The sequence below is a fragment of the Diaporthe amygdali genome (genome assembly GCF_026229845.1).
Source record: "Diaporthe amygdali strain CAA958 chromosome Unknown NODE_1_length_4327563_cov_65_473760, whole genome shotgun sequence".
Classification (NCBI taxonomy): Eukaryota; Fungi; Ascomycota; class Sordariomycetes; order Diaporthales; family Diaporthaceae; genus Diaporthe; species Diaporthe amygdali.
This window is the reverse complement of record NW_026517021.1, coordinates 3943198-3961589: the sequence shown is the minus strand read 5'-3', so window position 1 is coordinate 3961589 and position 18392 is coordinate 3943198. Positions and strand designations below refer to the sequence as shown.

At 54.8% G+C, this 18392-nt stretch overlaps 2 protein-coding genes across 2 annotated transcripts; both read left to right on the top strand.

Moving 5' to 3' along the window:
• Positions 1–13099: 13099 nt before the first annotated feature.
• J7T55_006777 (uncharacterized protein) lies at positions 13100–13975 on the top strand (the record flags this gene model as incomplete). The annotated part of the gene is made up of 1 exon (XM_053132408.1): positions 13100–13975. The coding sequence occupies one exon, from the start codon at positions 13100–13102 to the stop codon at positions 13973–13975; it is 876 nt and encodes a 291-aa protein (XP_053001540.1).
• Positions 13976–15517: 1542 nt separating this feature from the next.
• On the top strand, positions 15518–16363 carry J7T55_006776 (uncharacterized protein; the record flags this gene model as incomplete). Its single annotated transcript, XM_053132397.1, has 2 exons — positions 15518–15987; positions 16078–16363. The coding sequence occupies 2 exons, from the start codon at positions 15518–15520 to the stop codon at positions 16361–16363; spliced, it is 756 nt and encodes a 251-aa protein (XP_053001539.1).
• Positions 16364–18392: the final 2029 nt, after the last annotated feature.

Genomic DNA, 18392 nt, shown 5'->3' with positions numbered 1-18392 from the left:
GGGATACCAATCTGTAAAGCTGAAAGATGTGACTGGTCAATGGCTGCAGTAGTCAGCCTCCTCCCGGTGTACACAGGTCTGAGGAAGATGCGTCTGGACCCGTATTCCGGTAGCGTTGTCCAGTTGAGTGATCTCATTGTCGGTCGATTGCAATGCGAATTGTTTCAAGAGGTGACACCGCGTGGTCTTGTACCGCGAAACGTGATGTCGGACAATAAATTTACAAGCCTAGACCTTGTCCTGCGCAGACCTTCTCTAAATCGATGTGCAGATGGCAACGTGGGAACCCAGGAGGGTGCCTAGACGCATCTCAACTAGCGAAATGCTCCAGCGATTGACGGTTTGGTGCAGGCGCTAGAGAAATTCGCCGTGTGGGTCGAAGTGCGATTCGACGGACAAGCGGGAGCCGTCACCCGCACGCCGCGGTGTTGCATCGGCCCAGGAAAAAAAAACAGGACGGGGTGGCGACAAGTGTCGTTCGCACATGGCGAAAATGTGCCTAAGGGCCATGATCAGCATGCCGCAGTCTGTGAGCATATGAGGATTCTGTTTGTCGCGTTTTGTAAGCTTAGCCTACCAAGTTTCTAAGTGTGCAACCTCGCTACTGCAAGGGCAAGCCACGGGCTGGCTTGCGAACACATGGTCTGTGTGTGCAGCGCTATTTGAATAAGGGGGTTTTGGTGATGTTCTCTATGGGGCATATTCAGGACGCACCCAACTCCGTGCATAGTAACTTTCGCGGGCTGGTTCAAGCCTACCCAGATTCTTAAGAATTTATAGATACAAACCAAAGAGCCGCATACCGATTGGATGCTACAACTGTTCCTGGACTGCGAACAGGTTTACGGTGCAACTGTGCACGATAATGAGCGGCACGTATACACAGTAGAGGCCCCAGGGCAAAATAATTAGGTAACAGCAGCCAGGCACACCAGAGGCCAACAGCCACCGATCCCGTTTCGACTTGGTTTCACTTGAGTGGAGATGCTGCGGCTTATGATTGGTTGAGAGTGAGATTCTTGGTGCGTGGCAGCACTGGGAACAGCATTGCCCAACCTCCGCGCGCTCTTCCGGCCGAACAGATATAGGTCCCACGTGCGATGACACTCCAGCCCTGCAGTGATCGTCAAGCTGTGCTGTCTCGGAGGTCGTCAATCGGATGCCTCATAATTTGCACGAGACGGTTTAGACTGGCAAAGGTGCGGTCGTGACTCGCGGGCTGTGCTTAGTGCAGCCAGGGGAGAACGACAAGAAGGTGACTGGCAGCCTCGAAATGCAGCGAGGTGCCAACCTGAAGCATCTTCCCCGCCCTGGGGTTCCAACCTCGACAGCAAGTGACTTATTTCGACTCGTGGCGTTGCTATGTTGTGTTTTTGTCGGCGCACGTGCTTCAGCGGTGTTGCATTCGCAGCAAATGTGGTTGCATCCATCAGGGGTGGGCAGAGCGCTGGACGGCCGCCGCAGCCGCGAGACGTTGGAAGCCATGCAATGCAATGTGCCTGACTAGCCCCATTGTGCCTCCCAGCGCTGGAAGATGGCCTTGATTTTGGTGCCTGTCGATGCGGGCGTGGTGTATGTACTATCGTGGTCTGTACATCAGCCGCAGGAAAGCCGGGCGGCATAAGTGGCGCATCCGTGCACATTGAGGGCTGGAGATGTGATGAACCCGTCTGGAATTGTCATGGCCGGTGCTGGTCGTGACTTCGGCCGGTTGGGCCATGCGGGAGGATACGAAACGAAACACATTCAAGGAGGGGCTTGCTGGGAGGCGGGATGTTCGGTTGCACGTCTCGTCTCGCCTGTTGTTAGCAGTATTAGTAGGAGGCCCGTATGATCGTCAGCTAGACTCAGCACTCTCCGTCGGGCTCCCAAACTCCCCCAGAACCATCTGCTCTAGTGGGTGGGGTGAGTGGGTCAAGCTTGCCGGCGGCCGCCGATTGGATGAATCTCTTGTTGGCGTGGGCACTGTCGCCTGGGATTGGCTTGATAGTACACGATGTTGTAGTGTGGTGTGTGTAGTATGTGATGCGTGGGTACGTGGGTGTGTGTGTGTGTGTTGCGTGTGCCTGCGTGGTAAAAGGCGTCTGTACCTCTTGCTGCATGTCGGATGCTTTGCTTCAGTTCGGGCTCGAGCGAGATAAGGCAATGTGACGGCAGGTGGTGTTGGAACGATAGTTTGGGTGATGCTCTGACAGAGACAACCTCAGCCCAAGCGTACCTTTGGGCCTTGCATTACAATGGATCGTGAAGAATCAAGGCCCAGACACACACGAGTTGCAATCGCAAGATGCACCTGGTAGAGGGGTCTGAGGTCTCCCTGAGGTACCTACCTAGGCCCTTTAGGCTCCTAGGTAGAGACACAGAGAGGCTGCTGAGGTGGGGCACGGCTGCGACTGCCCGCTGGGGGAGAACGGGTGGATCCTGCCCTGGCCTGCCCTGGCCTGGCCGTCCTGGTCTCCTGGCAACTGCCCAGACTCAGAAGGAGCTTCAACTTGCTTTTTCTCGGGATCGGCCGTTCCTCTCCAAACTCTAATAACTGGACAGCAGCAGATCGCGGAGATCAATTTGGCTGTGGGCAGTGGGCAGTGGGCATTTTGTTAGACTCTGTCATATCTCACATTCCAAGAATTCGGCACTTTCTGTATCAAGCCACACGCCCCCCCTTTTCTTGACTGCATTGTCGACGCCGCCGCCGCCGAAATGCCCTCATCCTCGCCTACTCTAGGCATCCATCCATCCTCAGCCTGCCTCATATCCGCCGTGATCCGCCACATTCGACCATCACTTGCTGTACCTGGTAAGAAGGCTAGGCTAGAGTGCCGGCCTGCTACTAGTCTGCTAGTCTGCCACCCAACGCACGTGGACTGTACCCAAGCATGCGCTGCACAGCGTCGCAATGGATGGTGTCGAGACCCTTGTTTGGCTTCAGAACTCCGAACCTCGCTACCACAGAATTGGAGCCTGCCCTGGCTGCCCTGGCTGCCCTGGCTGCTTCGCATTGATTGCTGACATGCTCTCCCAGGCCCGGATTCGACTTGACAAGCGCCACGTTTTGGCCGTCTGAAGAGCCCGAACAAGCACAGCTGCGCTGAAGACTGCTTCAGCCGAGCAAGCCGCCAATATTGCAGAATGGCTACATCCCCCCAAAAGAAATCTCCGGAGCTGAGCACCACCAACTAACTAACTCACCGCTGCTAATCCCAGGCTGCTCATCGCAAACCACCCCGTCTGTGCACTGACTCTGGCCTTTACGCGAGACAGGTGGGTTCTTCTAAACCAGGAATGTCTCCAGCCTACTGCATACCCCAGCACCCAGCAGGATAGTAGCTCCATCAGCAAAACCTGCCCACGGTGGACGCCACTGCAGCGATCTGAATCTCGTGACTGAGGTGACAGCGGCGTGGGGTGATGCAGCCACTGCGTTCAGGAGTTCGATGGCCACAAGACGACACGGAAACCTACTAAACCGTCACATTGCTACCACACAGCACCGTGTATCAGAACTATCGTGAGAGCATGCTATCAAAGACGCAGGAGGCATTTCGAGGACGACCGACGGCCTCATTGTGGGCATCCTACATCGGCAAGCTTCGTGCGTTTCCGCCAACTTTCTCTGTGCGCCGGCAACTGGCCGGCTGGTGCAGCCTTTGTCACCCGGCAGTCAAACTGAAAAAGGTTGCTGCTTGCCTGGCGGCGCTGTTTATGTTTGAGTGGAATTGATTGGCAGCCTGCAGTCGCCATTCAGTCACACAGTGAGGACACCGTGATTCCATGTGGCTTACGAAAGAACGCAGAATCAATGTTTCCCCATTTCCATATCTCGTCTTTCTGCAAGACTAAAGAGGCAGAGTTTATCGAGATTCGAGATCACCACGCCGCTACTGCAAGCTCCAGGTCCCCCGTCGCAGTCAACTCAGCATGATGCCAGTCCCCACTTCTTAGAAACTCGACTCCCTGCCAGCCATCCACTTTTCGCGGTGCTCCCATGGTTTCGGCCGTGGGTCATATTGACCCTGGCCGGATGACTGGGAACAGTTGATTTTACACGAGGACGTCGGCCGAAAAGAGGTATCGTCCCCACGATCGCTTTCGAGAATGAAATGAATGTCATTTGCGATCGGCACAAATGGGAAAGGGGAACTCGTAAGACGGCCCCTACATATCACTGCGTGAGTTTCAGCCCATCCGGACCGGCTCCATCAAGAATCACTTAGCCGGTGACTTGAAGGATTCTGTACCCACGTTGGGCGTGCCTGTTTACTGTGGCGGTCCTGCCATACGAGAAGGTCTGCCTGGTGACGATAGTTTCCTTGAGCACATCACGATCGGCATCATTTTGGACCGGGCTATTCAAAGCCGGCGCGACAGGCTATCGTCAGAAGAATGACAGCTTATGCCTCAGCTCGAGGCGAAGGAACGCTTTGCCTGCGAGGATATTGAGCAGTGTCTTTCAGGGGTCAAATTGGGGCATCGGTGGGCCCAGCATACACTGTCGACGACAGCGACAACTTTCCCTCTGACTTCTCTTGGCAGCTGTCAGTAAGGACATTCCCTGCAAGCGTCTTCAGCACAGCCATTGAGAACGTTAGTCAAGCTTCGGGACGAGGACGCCATCGTCCCGGATGGATACACACAGGGATCATACCTTTTTGACAGAAACCGGGCTTGGGATAGCGGATCACGCTCCCCTGACACTCCATCTTCAAGGACAGCCCTGGATCAGTCACATCCCTCACTTCCGGTGCTACTGATGATCGACAACTCGTGCGAGAGCGATGAATCAGTGTCAGAAGAAAGAGTCCATTGATCTCCGGATGCGATGACGACTGTTCGTGGCTCCGTTGTAAGGATTCGTCGCCTTCTGCTTCAAAAACTCCGCGGACAATCAAAAAAGCGCAACAACTGCGTAAGTAAGGTGTGGGAACTCGGAGATGGGCTGTCTCGAGTGCCGGCTGCAGATGGTCTAGCCGTCCAGGGTAAGGCGTCGCGTCGGACAAAATGCAAGGCACATGTGCCTGGTTCCGCAGGATGCAGGAGGCCACCGTTTTTGTGACTGTGCGGAGTATTGGGATCCAGAAGTGACCCTCCCTGGAATCTTCGTCGCTGGCAAGAGTCAGCAACTGGAATTAGGTGCGCCGAACATTTCCTTTCAATGTCACACAGAAGAAAGAGGGTCGACCCGTCCGGCAAACGACATTGGCTGGCAGGGCCAACGTGGCGGGCCAATGTACCTGAACCGTGAAGAGGGAACTGGCTAGCGGAGGCTATAACATGCGTCTTATTATATCAAGTTGTCTTAATGGCCGCTCCGACATTAACGGCGGTAGCATAGAGATGTCGGCTCATGATGATCTTCGCCTCGCGAAACATAAAATTACGCAGTCCATCACGGATATCCCTGGTGGCACATCAATAATAGCCTTCGAGACTTCTCGATTGCGTTTTGAGGAATTGTCACGGGGCAGGCAGACCCAATCTTCGCCGCGCGCGGAATTCCTGCCTGTCGCCAGCGAGTGGGGTTGGGATAATACACAGCATTGATCCGAGAAAGCGAGGCACGTCGAGGCACGTCGAAGCTAACACACCTTGACAGCTGTCAGCCTGTCAAAACTGCCACGAGATACCGCTGCACCTGCTGTTCGAGGCCAAACATACGGCCGGAGGCTTTCTACTTTGGGATGGGGAGGAGTTGCGGCGGGGAAATATTGGCAAGTGGAGTGCCTCAGCGTGTCAGTAATTGGCGAGAGCCGCGCGGAAGAAGCCATTCACACACCTCCTCTGGGTCTTTGGAGCGAAGCAAAACCCCACGGACGTGCGCATCACGTCAGTTAAGCTTGATGTCTGTGGTACTGACACGCGCAATACGAATTAAGTTCGGTGTGGACGAGGAAGGAGGTATGGTGAGGAGCGCGGCCTGACGAACTGGTGGGTACATCGCATGGAGCCTCGGACGCGCGGCTGAGCTTGACATTTTCAATGTTCAAATCCTGTCCCCCAATGGCGAACAATTAGCTGTGCCTGCCGGGAATCTAGACTCAGTCTTCGGTTGCAACGAGGCAGCTGACTCTGTGTACAGAATCGTACTGAAGACTAATTAACAAGAAGATGGCCGTGATAGCCTCTGACTGCCAGCGTTTGACGGCGAGGCGGCAAATGACTCTCGATAGAGTATTGCCTTCGGCTGGGCTTGCTCCCGACAGACTTGCTCCTCAATTGGCTCCCATGACGCATGCCAACGCCAAAATCAACTGCAGAAGATGAGATAGGCTTTCAGAGGCCACCATTCGGCTCGAAGACCCTGATTGATATCCTCGATTGGCTTTCCGAGTCAGCTCAAACTTTCGGAACACAGCCGCGGGAACGTTGGCCTTCTCCTACCCCCCGATGCTCCCCTCTTCGTTTCGTTTCAGATGCAATGCGGAATTCTGGGGCCCAAATACCGCTGCACTACGGTACTACGACATCATGCCCTCCCTGCACGGCTCGGTGTCTGGCGTGTGCTTGACCAGGTTTCTGGTGCTGAATGATGTAACTCCAGCCGTCGACTTGCTCAGCATGCTTTGGTTGATGGAGGGTATAGCAGCCCGCATAGGCTTGACTTCTTGTTCGCGGGGTTGTCGTCTCAAGTGGCTACCTTGGCACCCTCGTGGCCGGCAGTCGAGATAGTCCATCCTACCAAGATATGACGGCCCCTCATTTAATTGAGTTGGAAAGCGCCTGATGCATATCGCGTGCGACCAGCATGTCGTGCGAGGCGATGACTTTGCCGACAACCGTCGCAAGACAGCGATGGCTTGTGTTGGGGTATCGACGGGCTTGTTTCCGGGTATGAGGGGTCACGCCGTGATTTGATATCCTGTCGCGGTAGCGTCGAGCCCGCATGCTAGTGCAACCGGTCCAACAGGCCAGCCAGGCTGCCCAGGCTAGAGGCTAGCCATCCCCCCAACGTCCACATGCGAGTCTGGAGCACAGCGGGCCCAGCTGGCTGCGCGCAGCGAGGCTGGGATCCGGGATCCGGGATCTCCTGCGACGCCTAGCCTGGTATTTGTCTACTTTCTGGTGCTTGACGATAGCGATACTCCGGGACCAAACTGGCAAACCTCGTGCTTGCATGATATCAATGCAGCCTGAACCGTGAACCGTTCGGAATATCTCACTGCAAGGCAAACCAAACATCCCACGATATTCGAAGCTAGCTGCAGGTAGGGATGTCTCTGCCCTAGAGGAAGGAAGAGAGTCATGTGGCTAGCCTCTCAGGCAAGAACTGGGGGCATGAAGAACTGGGCCACTATCACAGTCACAGCGATTGCGGGCAACGCCATCAATTGAAGGGAAAGTGATGCACGAAAGAGGGCTGACAAGGAAAACATCCGATCACAAGCTCCCCTTACTCTTCCCATCTATCTTCACGCCATCATGCCATCATGCCATCATGCTTCACGGCTCGGCAATGTTCGGCTGAACTAGAGGCTAGAGGCCAAACGCCGACACCTTGGAGCGGGCGACGATAGCGACAGCACCAAAGAAATCAGTGAAGCTTAGACGAGGCCTGACTTATTAGCCCGACGATGACAGAGCCTGGCCTGCCTGGGGCTGGGCCGGGCCTGGAGTCTGAGTCGCGGGTACTGTAGCTTAAAGTTGAGCAGCAAATCGGGGATTCGCAGGATCGGCTGTATGCCGTCCGTTAAGCCCTTTGCAGCATTCTGACTGTGGTAGACTAAGGTTCCGGTTCCGCATCGGCCTGAACCTTGTGGGCAAGCTTGCCTTGAATAGACTTTGGACGCACCTGGCAGCTGCAGGTACTTGAGGGACGAACCTGCGTCGGAGCATTTCTGGCGCCACTCGGGCTCTCCTTCTACCCTACGCAGTAGTACTGTAGCGACGAGCTGGCCAGCTCGAGCAGCCCGCCCCGGGACAGTCCAGCTCAAACGATTCAGCAGCTTGGCACCAGGTGCGGCACGTCTGGGATCCCTGGTGGGTGGTTGGTTTGGTTTGGGGGAGGCTCCACTTCCGCCACGATGGTGGTGGTGTTGAATTTGCGTGGTGTCGGGAGCAGGAAAACTACACTCTGCTGCCATTTCATAAGTCAGTCAGTCACAGTCAGTCACAGTTAGCCACCCCCCCTGGTCCCCCCGGGGGGGACTATCTCTCTCTCGTATGCTCCTTGCCGGATTACGGGTTTTTAGACCCGCAAGGAGCGGACTCTGGGTCGTGCTCTGCACAATCTGGTTGCATCGGCTGCGGCACCACCCCCATCCCAAGCCGCCATGTGACACCTGCAACATTACCTACATTTGCGCGTCCCTTCTCCGTGCCGTGTGGCTAGTGCACTATATACACTATAGTACTAGCACAGCACTGTCGATGCGATGCGATGCGATGCGCGTTGCCCTGCACTGCGCTGCCAAACCCATCACACACCAGGTGAGGAACCCCTCTGTGGACTCGGTCGCATCGTCACCTGTGTCACATCCCTCCCGTGCTGCTCGCCGGTTTGAGGCGTGGTGTGGAGGGGGTTCTTGAGGGCAAGTGCCCCGCTTCCGTGGGCGACCTCTTACTCTGTCCTGCGCAGCTTGCTTGAGCTCCCATCCTGGGCCATACCAGGGCTGGCTATAGGCCATGACGACTTACTGCGCGGTGTGTTATTATTGCAACTGACTGGAAACCGACCGCTGATGCGAGCTACGGGCTGGCTTATGTCCGATGGGATGAATCAGGCGTCAAGTGTTATCACAAATGGGGCGCCTCCACCAATTTCCACCGCCGTACATGCAGTGTTGACATTTTGTTCAACGGCTTGTTCCCCGCCTTCGCATTCTCCTCGAGCCAGATGGAGACGAGCAGGAGCCAAAAGCGCGGGATGGGAACAGGCATCCGACATGACCTTGGAAGAAAAAAAAAAAGCTTGCAACCACAGCATGCGCACATGACCCCCCTGGTAGGATAAAGTGCAGAGGCTGCTCAAAGTTTGAGGCTTAATAGATGCCGTCATCGATGGATGAGCCCGCCGCCCGTTGACAGCACGGCGGATCAGTAATAATACGATTGATGACTTCAGACAGGATTGCGAGACGTATTGAAGGTTGGCTCGATTGCCACGGTGTGTCGAGCAGAGCGACGCCTCTGCGGTGATACTGGGAGGTTTCGTTAGAGTTTCGAAGCAGAGAAGAGCCATTGGCGGTCCGGAGCCACTCGTGGAGATGAACCGTCCAGGGGCATGGGTGGGCAATCATTCGCCATCTGCAGAGCAAGGAAGATCCCAAAATGGGGGAGGTGGGCCCCTGCAAGCTCCTTGATCTGTCAGTTCTCGCCATCTCGACAAGCCCAGCTCTCGATACCTGAGGGCCAGGTACCCTCCCGGTCGAGTCGAGTCCCACCCGGTGGCCGGCCCAGTCTGTCCTGGTGCTGCTACTGCTACTTCAGACTGGACTGCAGGACGGGCTGGAGACTGCATTTCAGTCTCGTCTCGTCCCCGGATGTGGCTGAGCTTGCCTCGATGAGGCAAGCAGGATTGCCCCAAAGGCTTTCCCCGAGTGCTACTGTGCGCAGGCGTAGCAGACAGACATGGCATGCGATTAGTCCCACAGACAGGGCCGTCGTATGTATCCGTACTAGCAATGTGAGCTCGCATGCGCATGCGGTGGTGTGTCTGATATCTCGATTCGATCTTGAGACAGGGCCCATGGATTTCTGGCGATGATGCCCATCTGCCGCAAACCACAACCGCAACCGTAAATGTATGGCGCGCCCGCAGTTACTGTGTCGCCTCGTGCAAACCAAAAACGCCGTAGTGCGGGTGTATAGTTGAGAGGCTAGTAAATAGCAGCATTCGGATGCGGCCAGGCCAGCAACAAGAACAACAACAAGCAACAGGGCCAGGGCAGGGCGAGGGCAACAGGAGGGAGGAGAGTACGCAGGTACAATGGTACGAGGCATGTGAAGGGGGTCGTTCCGAGAGCCCGACCCGGATAGAGCTAGTCGAAGCTTGGGCAGAGGCAGATTGGCGGTGGGGCTAGGCCCGGAGTGGAAGTAATACTAGGCGGTACGCGGGAGCGACTTCCCCGATCAAGTAAGCCTCATGAGTCGGTCGGGTCCACTCCTGCCGTACCTCGACACGTACTTCCTGCGGCAAGGTACCGTTCGCATTCCCGGGGACCCCCTCCATGTTCCTCAATTATTTGTTTGAATCACAAGGTTTCTGTTAGCTTTCTTGCAAGGGTGTATTGCGATACCTGATGAAATGTTCGCCCACAAGGTACGTACTGCAGGTATCCAGGTACCCTTCCCACTTTGCTCCACCCCAGGCTCGAGTTGCGCCTACTGCTGCCGCTGCCGCTCTGCTGCTGGTGCTGCTGCTGCTGCATACCTACAGTACACACACACACACACACACTCACACGCAGACGCACACACACAGTACACAGCAACTCTTTTCCTGGTCGTGCTTGCTCAGTTCAATGCTGCCGCTGCCGCTGCCGCTGCCTTTACCTTGCCTTGCCTTGCCTTGCCTTGCCGCCGCTGCTGCGACTGCTACTACCACTACTTTTACTGCTCCTGCCACTTGCCCATGCTGCCCATTACTGTAATGTAGACAAGACCCTGCTCGCAGGGAAAGTGCGTGCTTCAACATGCCCTTTCCTTGCCATGCCTGGCCTTACCTTGCCGGCTCGCTCGACTCGCAAAGCGGCGTCCGTTGAACAGTCTACTTTGCTACGCAGTACATAGTTAGACCATCGCCCTCGACTGACCTCGCGGACTAGATATCGTACTACTCACCAAGATCATCTTTGGTCTCTGCCACTAGATTGTTTCCCTCCTGGCTTTGGAACCGAGCACCTTATACAGCTCGCCCCTGCCTCGACTCTTCCCCCTGCCTCACTCACCTTCGTCTTCTCATATCTCCCACTGGCCCTCGTGCTTGCCCAGCTCTGCCGCCTCGAGACCCGTGCCCAGCTTCACTTTCTCTCCCTCTCTATTTCTGCCAATCTCGCTCTCCTTCTGCCTCCCGGCTCTGCCATTGTATCTCCTCCACCATCGCATATTTACTCGGCGCTCTCGCTGCAGCAGACAGCCCTCCCAAGACTGGCTAATCCCCGTCCCGAGGACCCATATCTCCATTGCCGAACCGTCTCTGCCCGGCCAGACGAGAGAGTAATATCGGGAGTCAGGACCTCTCAGTCTGTGCGGAAGAGTTCGTGCACGCAACCGCCTTTTCTTCAACCCATCACCTGGAACCGAGTGAGCGCCACATCGTCCCTAGTCATCGTGGAGCCGTCTCTGGAACACGACGTTCACTCCCGTCCAGCAAGTGTGGACCTGGGCTTGTCACCAGCATTTGAACGCTCGAGCACTCTCTCCACCCTCACCCACACACGCCTACTGCAATCCACCTTACCACCCAGGGGGGGGACTTAAAAGAAACGAAACGACCGCCAACGTCTTTAGTCAGGGGGAGCAGAGGAACAGACGTTGCACGACTTCAACTGGTATATATTATTCTTGCTTCTCCTCCACCTCTTTCTGTACCTCACCCTTGCGACCCTGTCACTACCTCGTCCCCTCGCCTCGACCTCAACCCACCCTCCCCTCGTCCAAAGGTATGAATATCAACGACCTCCCCTCTTGCTTCCATCACATTTCTCCAGTCCCCCCCTCTTATGATCTTCACACACCTGTGCCCACATCCCGCCCCCTTCTCCATCCCTCATGAGACCTTGTGCTCACATATAAAGAACAGAAGCATCGCCTTAGCTGGTCTGTCTCTTGTGTGTCGAGGAAACCTCATCATAGCTGGGAACCTCCGCGCCACTTGGATATTGCGAGCAACCAGGTCCTTCTCTATTGAGGCACACACGTCACCCTCGAATACGGCAAGCCGCATCTAAGTTCCGCCTCCTCCTCTCACGCTTGTCTCATTGGTATTGGTTGAGATACCAAAAGAAGCAACGCCAACCCTGAGACTGTTGCGAAGGAGAAAAAGCAACCTGCAGCAACAGCTTCACGACCGTTACGGCGGCCACCACCCATATCCACGCAAGGGTCGGATTCATTTTATGATCTGGTGCAAGGGCCGGTAACCAACGATCGTCCCTCGTCCCACTCCAGGCCCGGATTTCTTTCCGCAAGTCATCGTCGGCTGCATCCTGCCAGGACGACATCAACCCTTCTCACCCTCGAGATCGTCGCTCAGTCGATCTCACTCGAGGGACTCTTTCTCACCTTCTCCGTCACTCATTCCCGAGTAGCCGATCTCACTCGACGTTACGCGTCACAAATCTTGAGACGGCAAGTAGTTCCCTCCTATTTTGCGTCCACAAGGCCCCACAATCACGGACAACATGTTCTTCTCTAGCCCAGCTCAGAAACATGCAACCGGCTCGAGTTGAGCCATTTAGCCATTCGATGCTCAAAACACCAGCCGTCTAATATGTACTCGTGACCCAAGTGGATTTACTGGTGCTCATCCACATCCTCTATTTTGACCCGGAAGCTATGATTGGCGCTAACACCTTGTTGGTACAGATACTATACATAAATCCACGACGAAATTTTTTAATATATCTCTGCTATGGAACTCATCGAGGTCATGGATACTGAACAAGCACCCCGCCCGTTCCAATGTACTTGGGACGCCTGTGGCAAGGTATGGTTGCTGGAAGCATCGATTCATGACCAGAACAGCCTACTGACCAGCAACTTCAGAGCTTCAACAGAAAGTCTGACCTGCAGAGGCATTTCAGGATACACACGAACGAGCGACCATACGCCTGCACCCAGCACGGTTGTGGGAAGGCATTCATTCAGCGAAGTGCCCTCACCGTTCATATACGCACACACACGGGAGAGAAGCCACATGCATGCCAGTATAATGGGTGCGGGAAGCGATTCTCGGATGTAGGTGATGCTTGGTTCACAAATTGTGAGGGACGTGGACTGACCATGTATACACAGTCCTCAAGTTTAGCCCGTCACCGCCGAATCCACTCTGGGAAGAGACCATACATGTGCGGTCACCATGGGTGTGTGAAGACGTAAGTTCACGCCCCACCGGCGCAAGTGACGTGTTCTGACATATAGCAGGTTTTGCAGAAAGACGACCATGGTCAAGCACCAGCGCCGATCCCATCAACCAGGTGCTCTTGTCGACGACGCCACCAGCGAGTCCGGAGGAGATGACTCGCCTTCGACCCCGAGGGCGCATCACGCCAACATCTGGGGTCAACAACCGCACGGGCAGATGATGATGCACAACGGAATGGGAATGCAGCGACCTATCCCTGGGCAATACATGCAAGCTCCATACGAACACCGTCACAGTCTCTCGTCTAACGGACCCGAATACCCCAACAACATGCACTCAGAACATGCTATGATGCGCCGTATGTCGGGTGCTCCGATGCCTCAGCAGTACTTTGTCGAAGCCCACAACCCAGCTGTTGCAACTATGAACGCCAACCAATTCCAAAACGTACCACGACAACACGCTTATACCGAACCTGGCCTGACGGCTTCGCTGAACAGCAGCCCTAGCACGTTCTCCTCGGCATCCGTGCGAAGCCCCGTAGGTGACAACAGCTTCAACAACTACGCTCTTCATTCGACGCAAGCTGCGACGCATGCTCTACAGGGTGCCGAGCACCAGCACGCTGCTATGGGACAGTTCCAGCACCCGGCAACGACGCAGGCTATGATGCCAAACCAGTCGATGATGGCAATTTCCATGCACAACCAGCATTCTCAACAGCAACACCCACAGTCCCCAGGGACTCAAGGTGTTTACCACCAGCAGCTCGCTGCATCGGCTCCGGACAATTCACAGGGCATGTATGCCACCGGTCTAACTGCCTACCAGGATCCAGTCAGCGCTGGGCATGTGCCTGCTTCTTATGGATGGGGCATCCCTGAGGTCAAATTCGAGGATCCGTCTGGTTTGGGCCTGGGCATGCCTTCTGACAGGATTGCACAAATGGGCTAGGACCCCCCGTCCGAGCAGGATCCTTCTGGATAGTCTTTGCAATCAGCTGTATTCCGGTGTGAAGATATTGTTGACTTTATATGTATGCCCGTTGGTATTTCTGTCTTCAGCCAAACACGCCAGAGGAAACAGACAGGGGGTGCTCAAGACCGCGGATTTTGGCGACCCGCACGTTCACCACAGCACATACACGCCTAAAGCGTGATTTTACATCTACCGTTACACACCATCACTAATACCTGCGACGCGTCAAGTCTGGTCCTAATCACGGTTCACTCCGCTGACGACTTACGACACATTATTTTCTTGTAACTCTGCATCTTTCCATGCACTTTCACTTGGGCCCAAAACGGGGCGGTCGCGTTGCTTTCAGGACTACAGCAAACAATGTCATCTGTCAAAGGCGTCAAAACAAATGCACAGATCTCGGGGCAGAGATCCACGGATTGGCGGGGCGCAGCAGGAGGGGGGGTCGGCTGTCTTATTGTTTGGAAGAACAAAAAGAACTCATCAAAGAGGCGTTTATGAGTGGAGAGGAAAAGCGCACTTCTCGTGTTGACGAGGCCGTCATAATCAGGTTGGCAGTCTCCGACTGACCAGCCCAGTCTATTGTTACTATTGTATTGTCTTTTATCTCCCTCTTTCTCTCTCTCTCTCTCCCTGTCTCTGTATTCCTCTGTCACTGTTTGGCTGTACTATAACTGTTTGGGTTTTGCTTGATACCTGCGGTCTGGGTCTTCGGGAGTATTTCTAATGAGTGTGAAAGATATGAGGTCTGGCCTGAAAAGCTAAGAAAAGCTGGTCATGACGAAGGGGGTCAAAATCAAACTGGGTCGCATCAAGGTTGGACAATCAGGGACACAGCTACATGGAAGCAAAAAAATCTAAGAGAACTTCAAATAATCTTCAATGTGCCCCGGTGGCCTGATGTGATGTGTGAAGTCAGTGGCCATTTAAGTCTACTTGTCTTGAGGTTTGTAGAACTAAAAACCCATGGCCGAGCCAGCCAGCCAGCCTCCACCGTAACATGTACATAGCAAGGCATCCAGTTTCGTGCAAATGGACTTCTACGAGCATATCTTTACATATTGAGTCATCTTGAGGATAGCTTGCCATCAGCTGGACATTAGGGCCCGGATGGCGCGCATGGCATGAATCCTTCCTGACTGAGCAACAACTTCTGCAAGTAATTGAGCATACGCTTGTGATATCAAGGTAAGCTTGATTGAGCTCATAACCACGAGGAACACACCCACAGAGCCTACCACTCAATCAGCTCATTGCACATGAGGCGTGTAACAACCCATCCTATCGAGTCCTCGGCTGCGCACAGAAAGACGTCAGGCGATTGAATTCGGATGGTTTCGAAACGGCTTCGATGGGCTACAACTGCCCATCGTGAAACGGCTGCCAAGCGTGAGCCGCCGCATACTGGGACATGATGGTGGAATAAAAAGGTGACGAACACCTTATCGATTACTTGATTCCTTTTTGAGACTCGTCTCTTGCAACGAGTAAGCTATGTGAACACCTCCACGTATCATGAAATCAGAAATCGAGAACCAGCCCTTCCTGGCGTTCTCGGACGACCCGGCCAGGCAAGGAGGTGCCGCTGCCAGCGACGACAGCCTCCCACCCCGCCGCGAGGCGCTGAAAGCCTCCAGCACACGCAGACTCGTCCGCGACTTGGTCATATGCCTCGTGACCTCCCTGCTCTGGGTGCTGGTTATCTGGTTCTTCATACCCCGCTCGGCCCCTGCCTCCTCGAGACCCGGCGGCGATGCACCGGTTCAGATACCCAGTGGGAGCGTCATCACAGGGGAGGACATGGCTCGCTTCCACAACATCACATCTGGAGCCAAATACATTTCATGCGGGAATTCAACACAGGAGGCGCGGTCAAAGGGCTGCACATATGACACGCTGCTGAACGCGTGGGTACCGGCCCAATGCCTCGACCAGGAGTGGATTGATGAGTACCAAGACGACGCGAGCTGGACCGCTTATTCCGAGTATGCTCGACCCTCTCCCATTCTTCAAATTTGATATACATGAGCTATATACTCATATCACATGGATCCATGACTAAGTTCTTTCCACAGTGTGAACCTGACCGAGCCCCTGAAGCCGGACGCGATGGGCGAGAAGGACCACTACTACACGTCGATCCGGGACCACATCAACCACTGCGCCATGCTGTGGCGGAAGCAGTTCTGGACGCTGTTCGAGGGCCGCCGCGTGTTCGACGCCGTCATCGCCAACTCGTACCACACCGAGCACTGCGCGTCGTTCCTTTCGGAGCTGTTCGGCTCGAACCGGACGGAGCCGACGCTCGTCCGGGTCGGGTTCTCGGGCTGCTGGGTGAGGGACGGAAGCGAGGAGCTATGATTACGAAGATCAGTGGATGAGAACGTTGAGAACGTTTTCGGGTCCGGGGTGGCGCAGGTTTCCCTTTCTCCCCACACTGGGAGGGACGTGAGACACGGGGCCGGGGCGGGAAGAAGGGTCCCACATAGGTTCGCACTCGGTTAATAAACCCATGGTCATGACTTGTGGGGTGCCTTTCGCTGTGGAATGGAGAATATGTGATTGTGACGACCGCCCCGGATCCGGCGAACCTCGTCGGGTCCTTGACTGACTGGGCAAACTGATCGCCATGATCGCCAATGATCACCCTTAATTACCGAATCGTGAGGGCCACGAAGCCGCTGACTCAGAAACGACGCCGCGCGGCCCCCCAGGCCCAGCCCTGAGACAGGACGGGAGGGTCTCACCACCCACAGCAATACCGGAGTCCACACCCGGTGTCGAGCACCCGGATTCAGCCAAAGTAGACAAGGACTCCGGCTTTGGAATGTATACCCACGTGGGAGCGGGCCCCCGTCAAGTTCCTGAACAGCCGCGCCCTGGCTTATAGACGACGAGCGGGCCGACCCTGCCGAGCCGGAATGAGGCAAGATGTGCTGTACGCCAGCAGCCGCGAGGCATTGAGTAGCCAGGCCATTTCCAAAGCCGATGGGAATCGGGGTCCGGCTTCAAGATGACCTCGCCCCGCGTGGCATGCCGGCACATTGATAAGATGATGTTCGACAACAAAGTACCGAGTACTTATCGAGCATGTCAAGGGACCTTGATGGACCTTGAACACCGGAAAAGATAATACCCAGGAACCCTGAGAATAATGGACAGACATGCTCCTCAGACTGTGGCACTTGGATGGTGTTCAAGCCAAGGGTCGCGAGTAGCTCGGTCCTGGATGTCATCGACTGACTTTGGGCTGTGGACTGCTGCGAGCAGACTCGCTTTCCCCAGCGCGTATGGCCCCTCGGCCATGGTTTCTTACAGACAGGCCACTTCGTTGACTTTTACACAACCCAGCTTCCATGCTGGATTAGGCCATCGATTCTCACTTCTCCTGGGAACCAATTGGGCAGCTGTGAGCCTCCTTGCCCTCCATCCTGGCGTTTTGAAGCAATTGTACAGGTCCAATGACTTCGAGGCTGGAAAGTAGGAAGTAACCATTGGATTCAGAAATGAATTTCATGGACGACTCAATTTGGTGTCACAGTTCGCTCTGCTTGGAATGCTTGGGTAGAGGCCGACGAGGATTCAGATAGCAAGTCATCAAAAAGAGAAGACCAAGAAGTCAAGGGAGATCCTCCAAGCAAAGAAGAGAGGCTTATTGTGCGCTCCTCGAGAGACAGTAGCAAACTTTGTCAAGTATCAATCAACATGACCCGTAATCCGAAGGCAGATATGGACATGGTCAGAGCAAGTGCCTGTCACAATTTACAACTGCACTGGCTGTGACGAGCAAATCATGGAGCGAGCAATGATGTTCTTTCTGGCAAGTGACCTGGAAGGATTTCCAAATTTGTAAGAAGGGACGGTGATGCCTCGAAGCAAGGGAGTCTTGCCCCTGAGAGGAGAGGTATACGAGGCCCATCAATTGGCCCCAGCGCCCTCAGATGCCGATGATCAGATCGAGAATACTGGCAGCCTGCAGCCCGATTGCCAACCGTGGTGGATGGTCTCGACTTGGGTGAAAATAAAAATGTAAATGTTGGCCTGATCCACGAGCTACAAATGCGATGAGCATCAGAGTCGCGTCGGATGGGATGCAGTGATGTTTCTCGTAGGCGCCACAGCAGGGGGAATTAAATGTGATCAAAGGCATTAAATCAGAAAATAAAAAATGAAACTTGACTGAATGAATGTATGGTCCCGTAGCGATGTCGGGATGGCGAACGACTTCATACATGTCGCTTCAAGAAGTGATGATGTCTAGACATTGGCCTGATAAGTTACTAATCAGGGTTTAACCCTCACAGAACTACTTAACTCCGATGTCTTGACATGTCGGCAAGTTCCTAGGCTACTTCTGTTGGGGAAGATCAGGTGCTTCGATGCCGAGGAC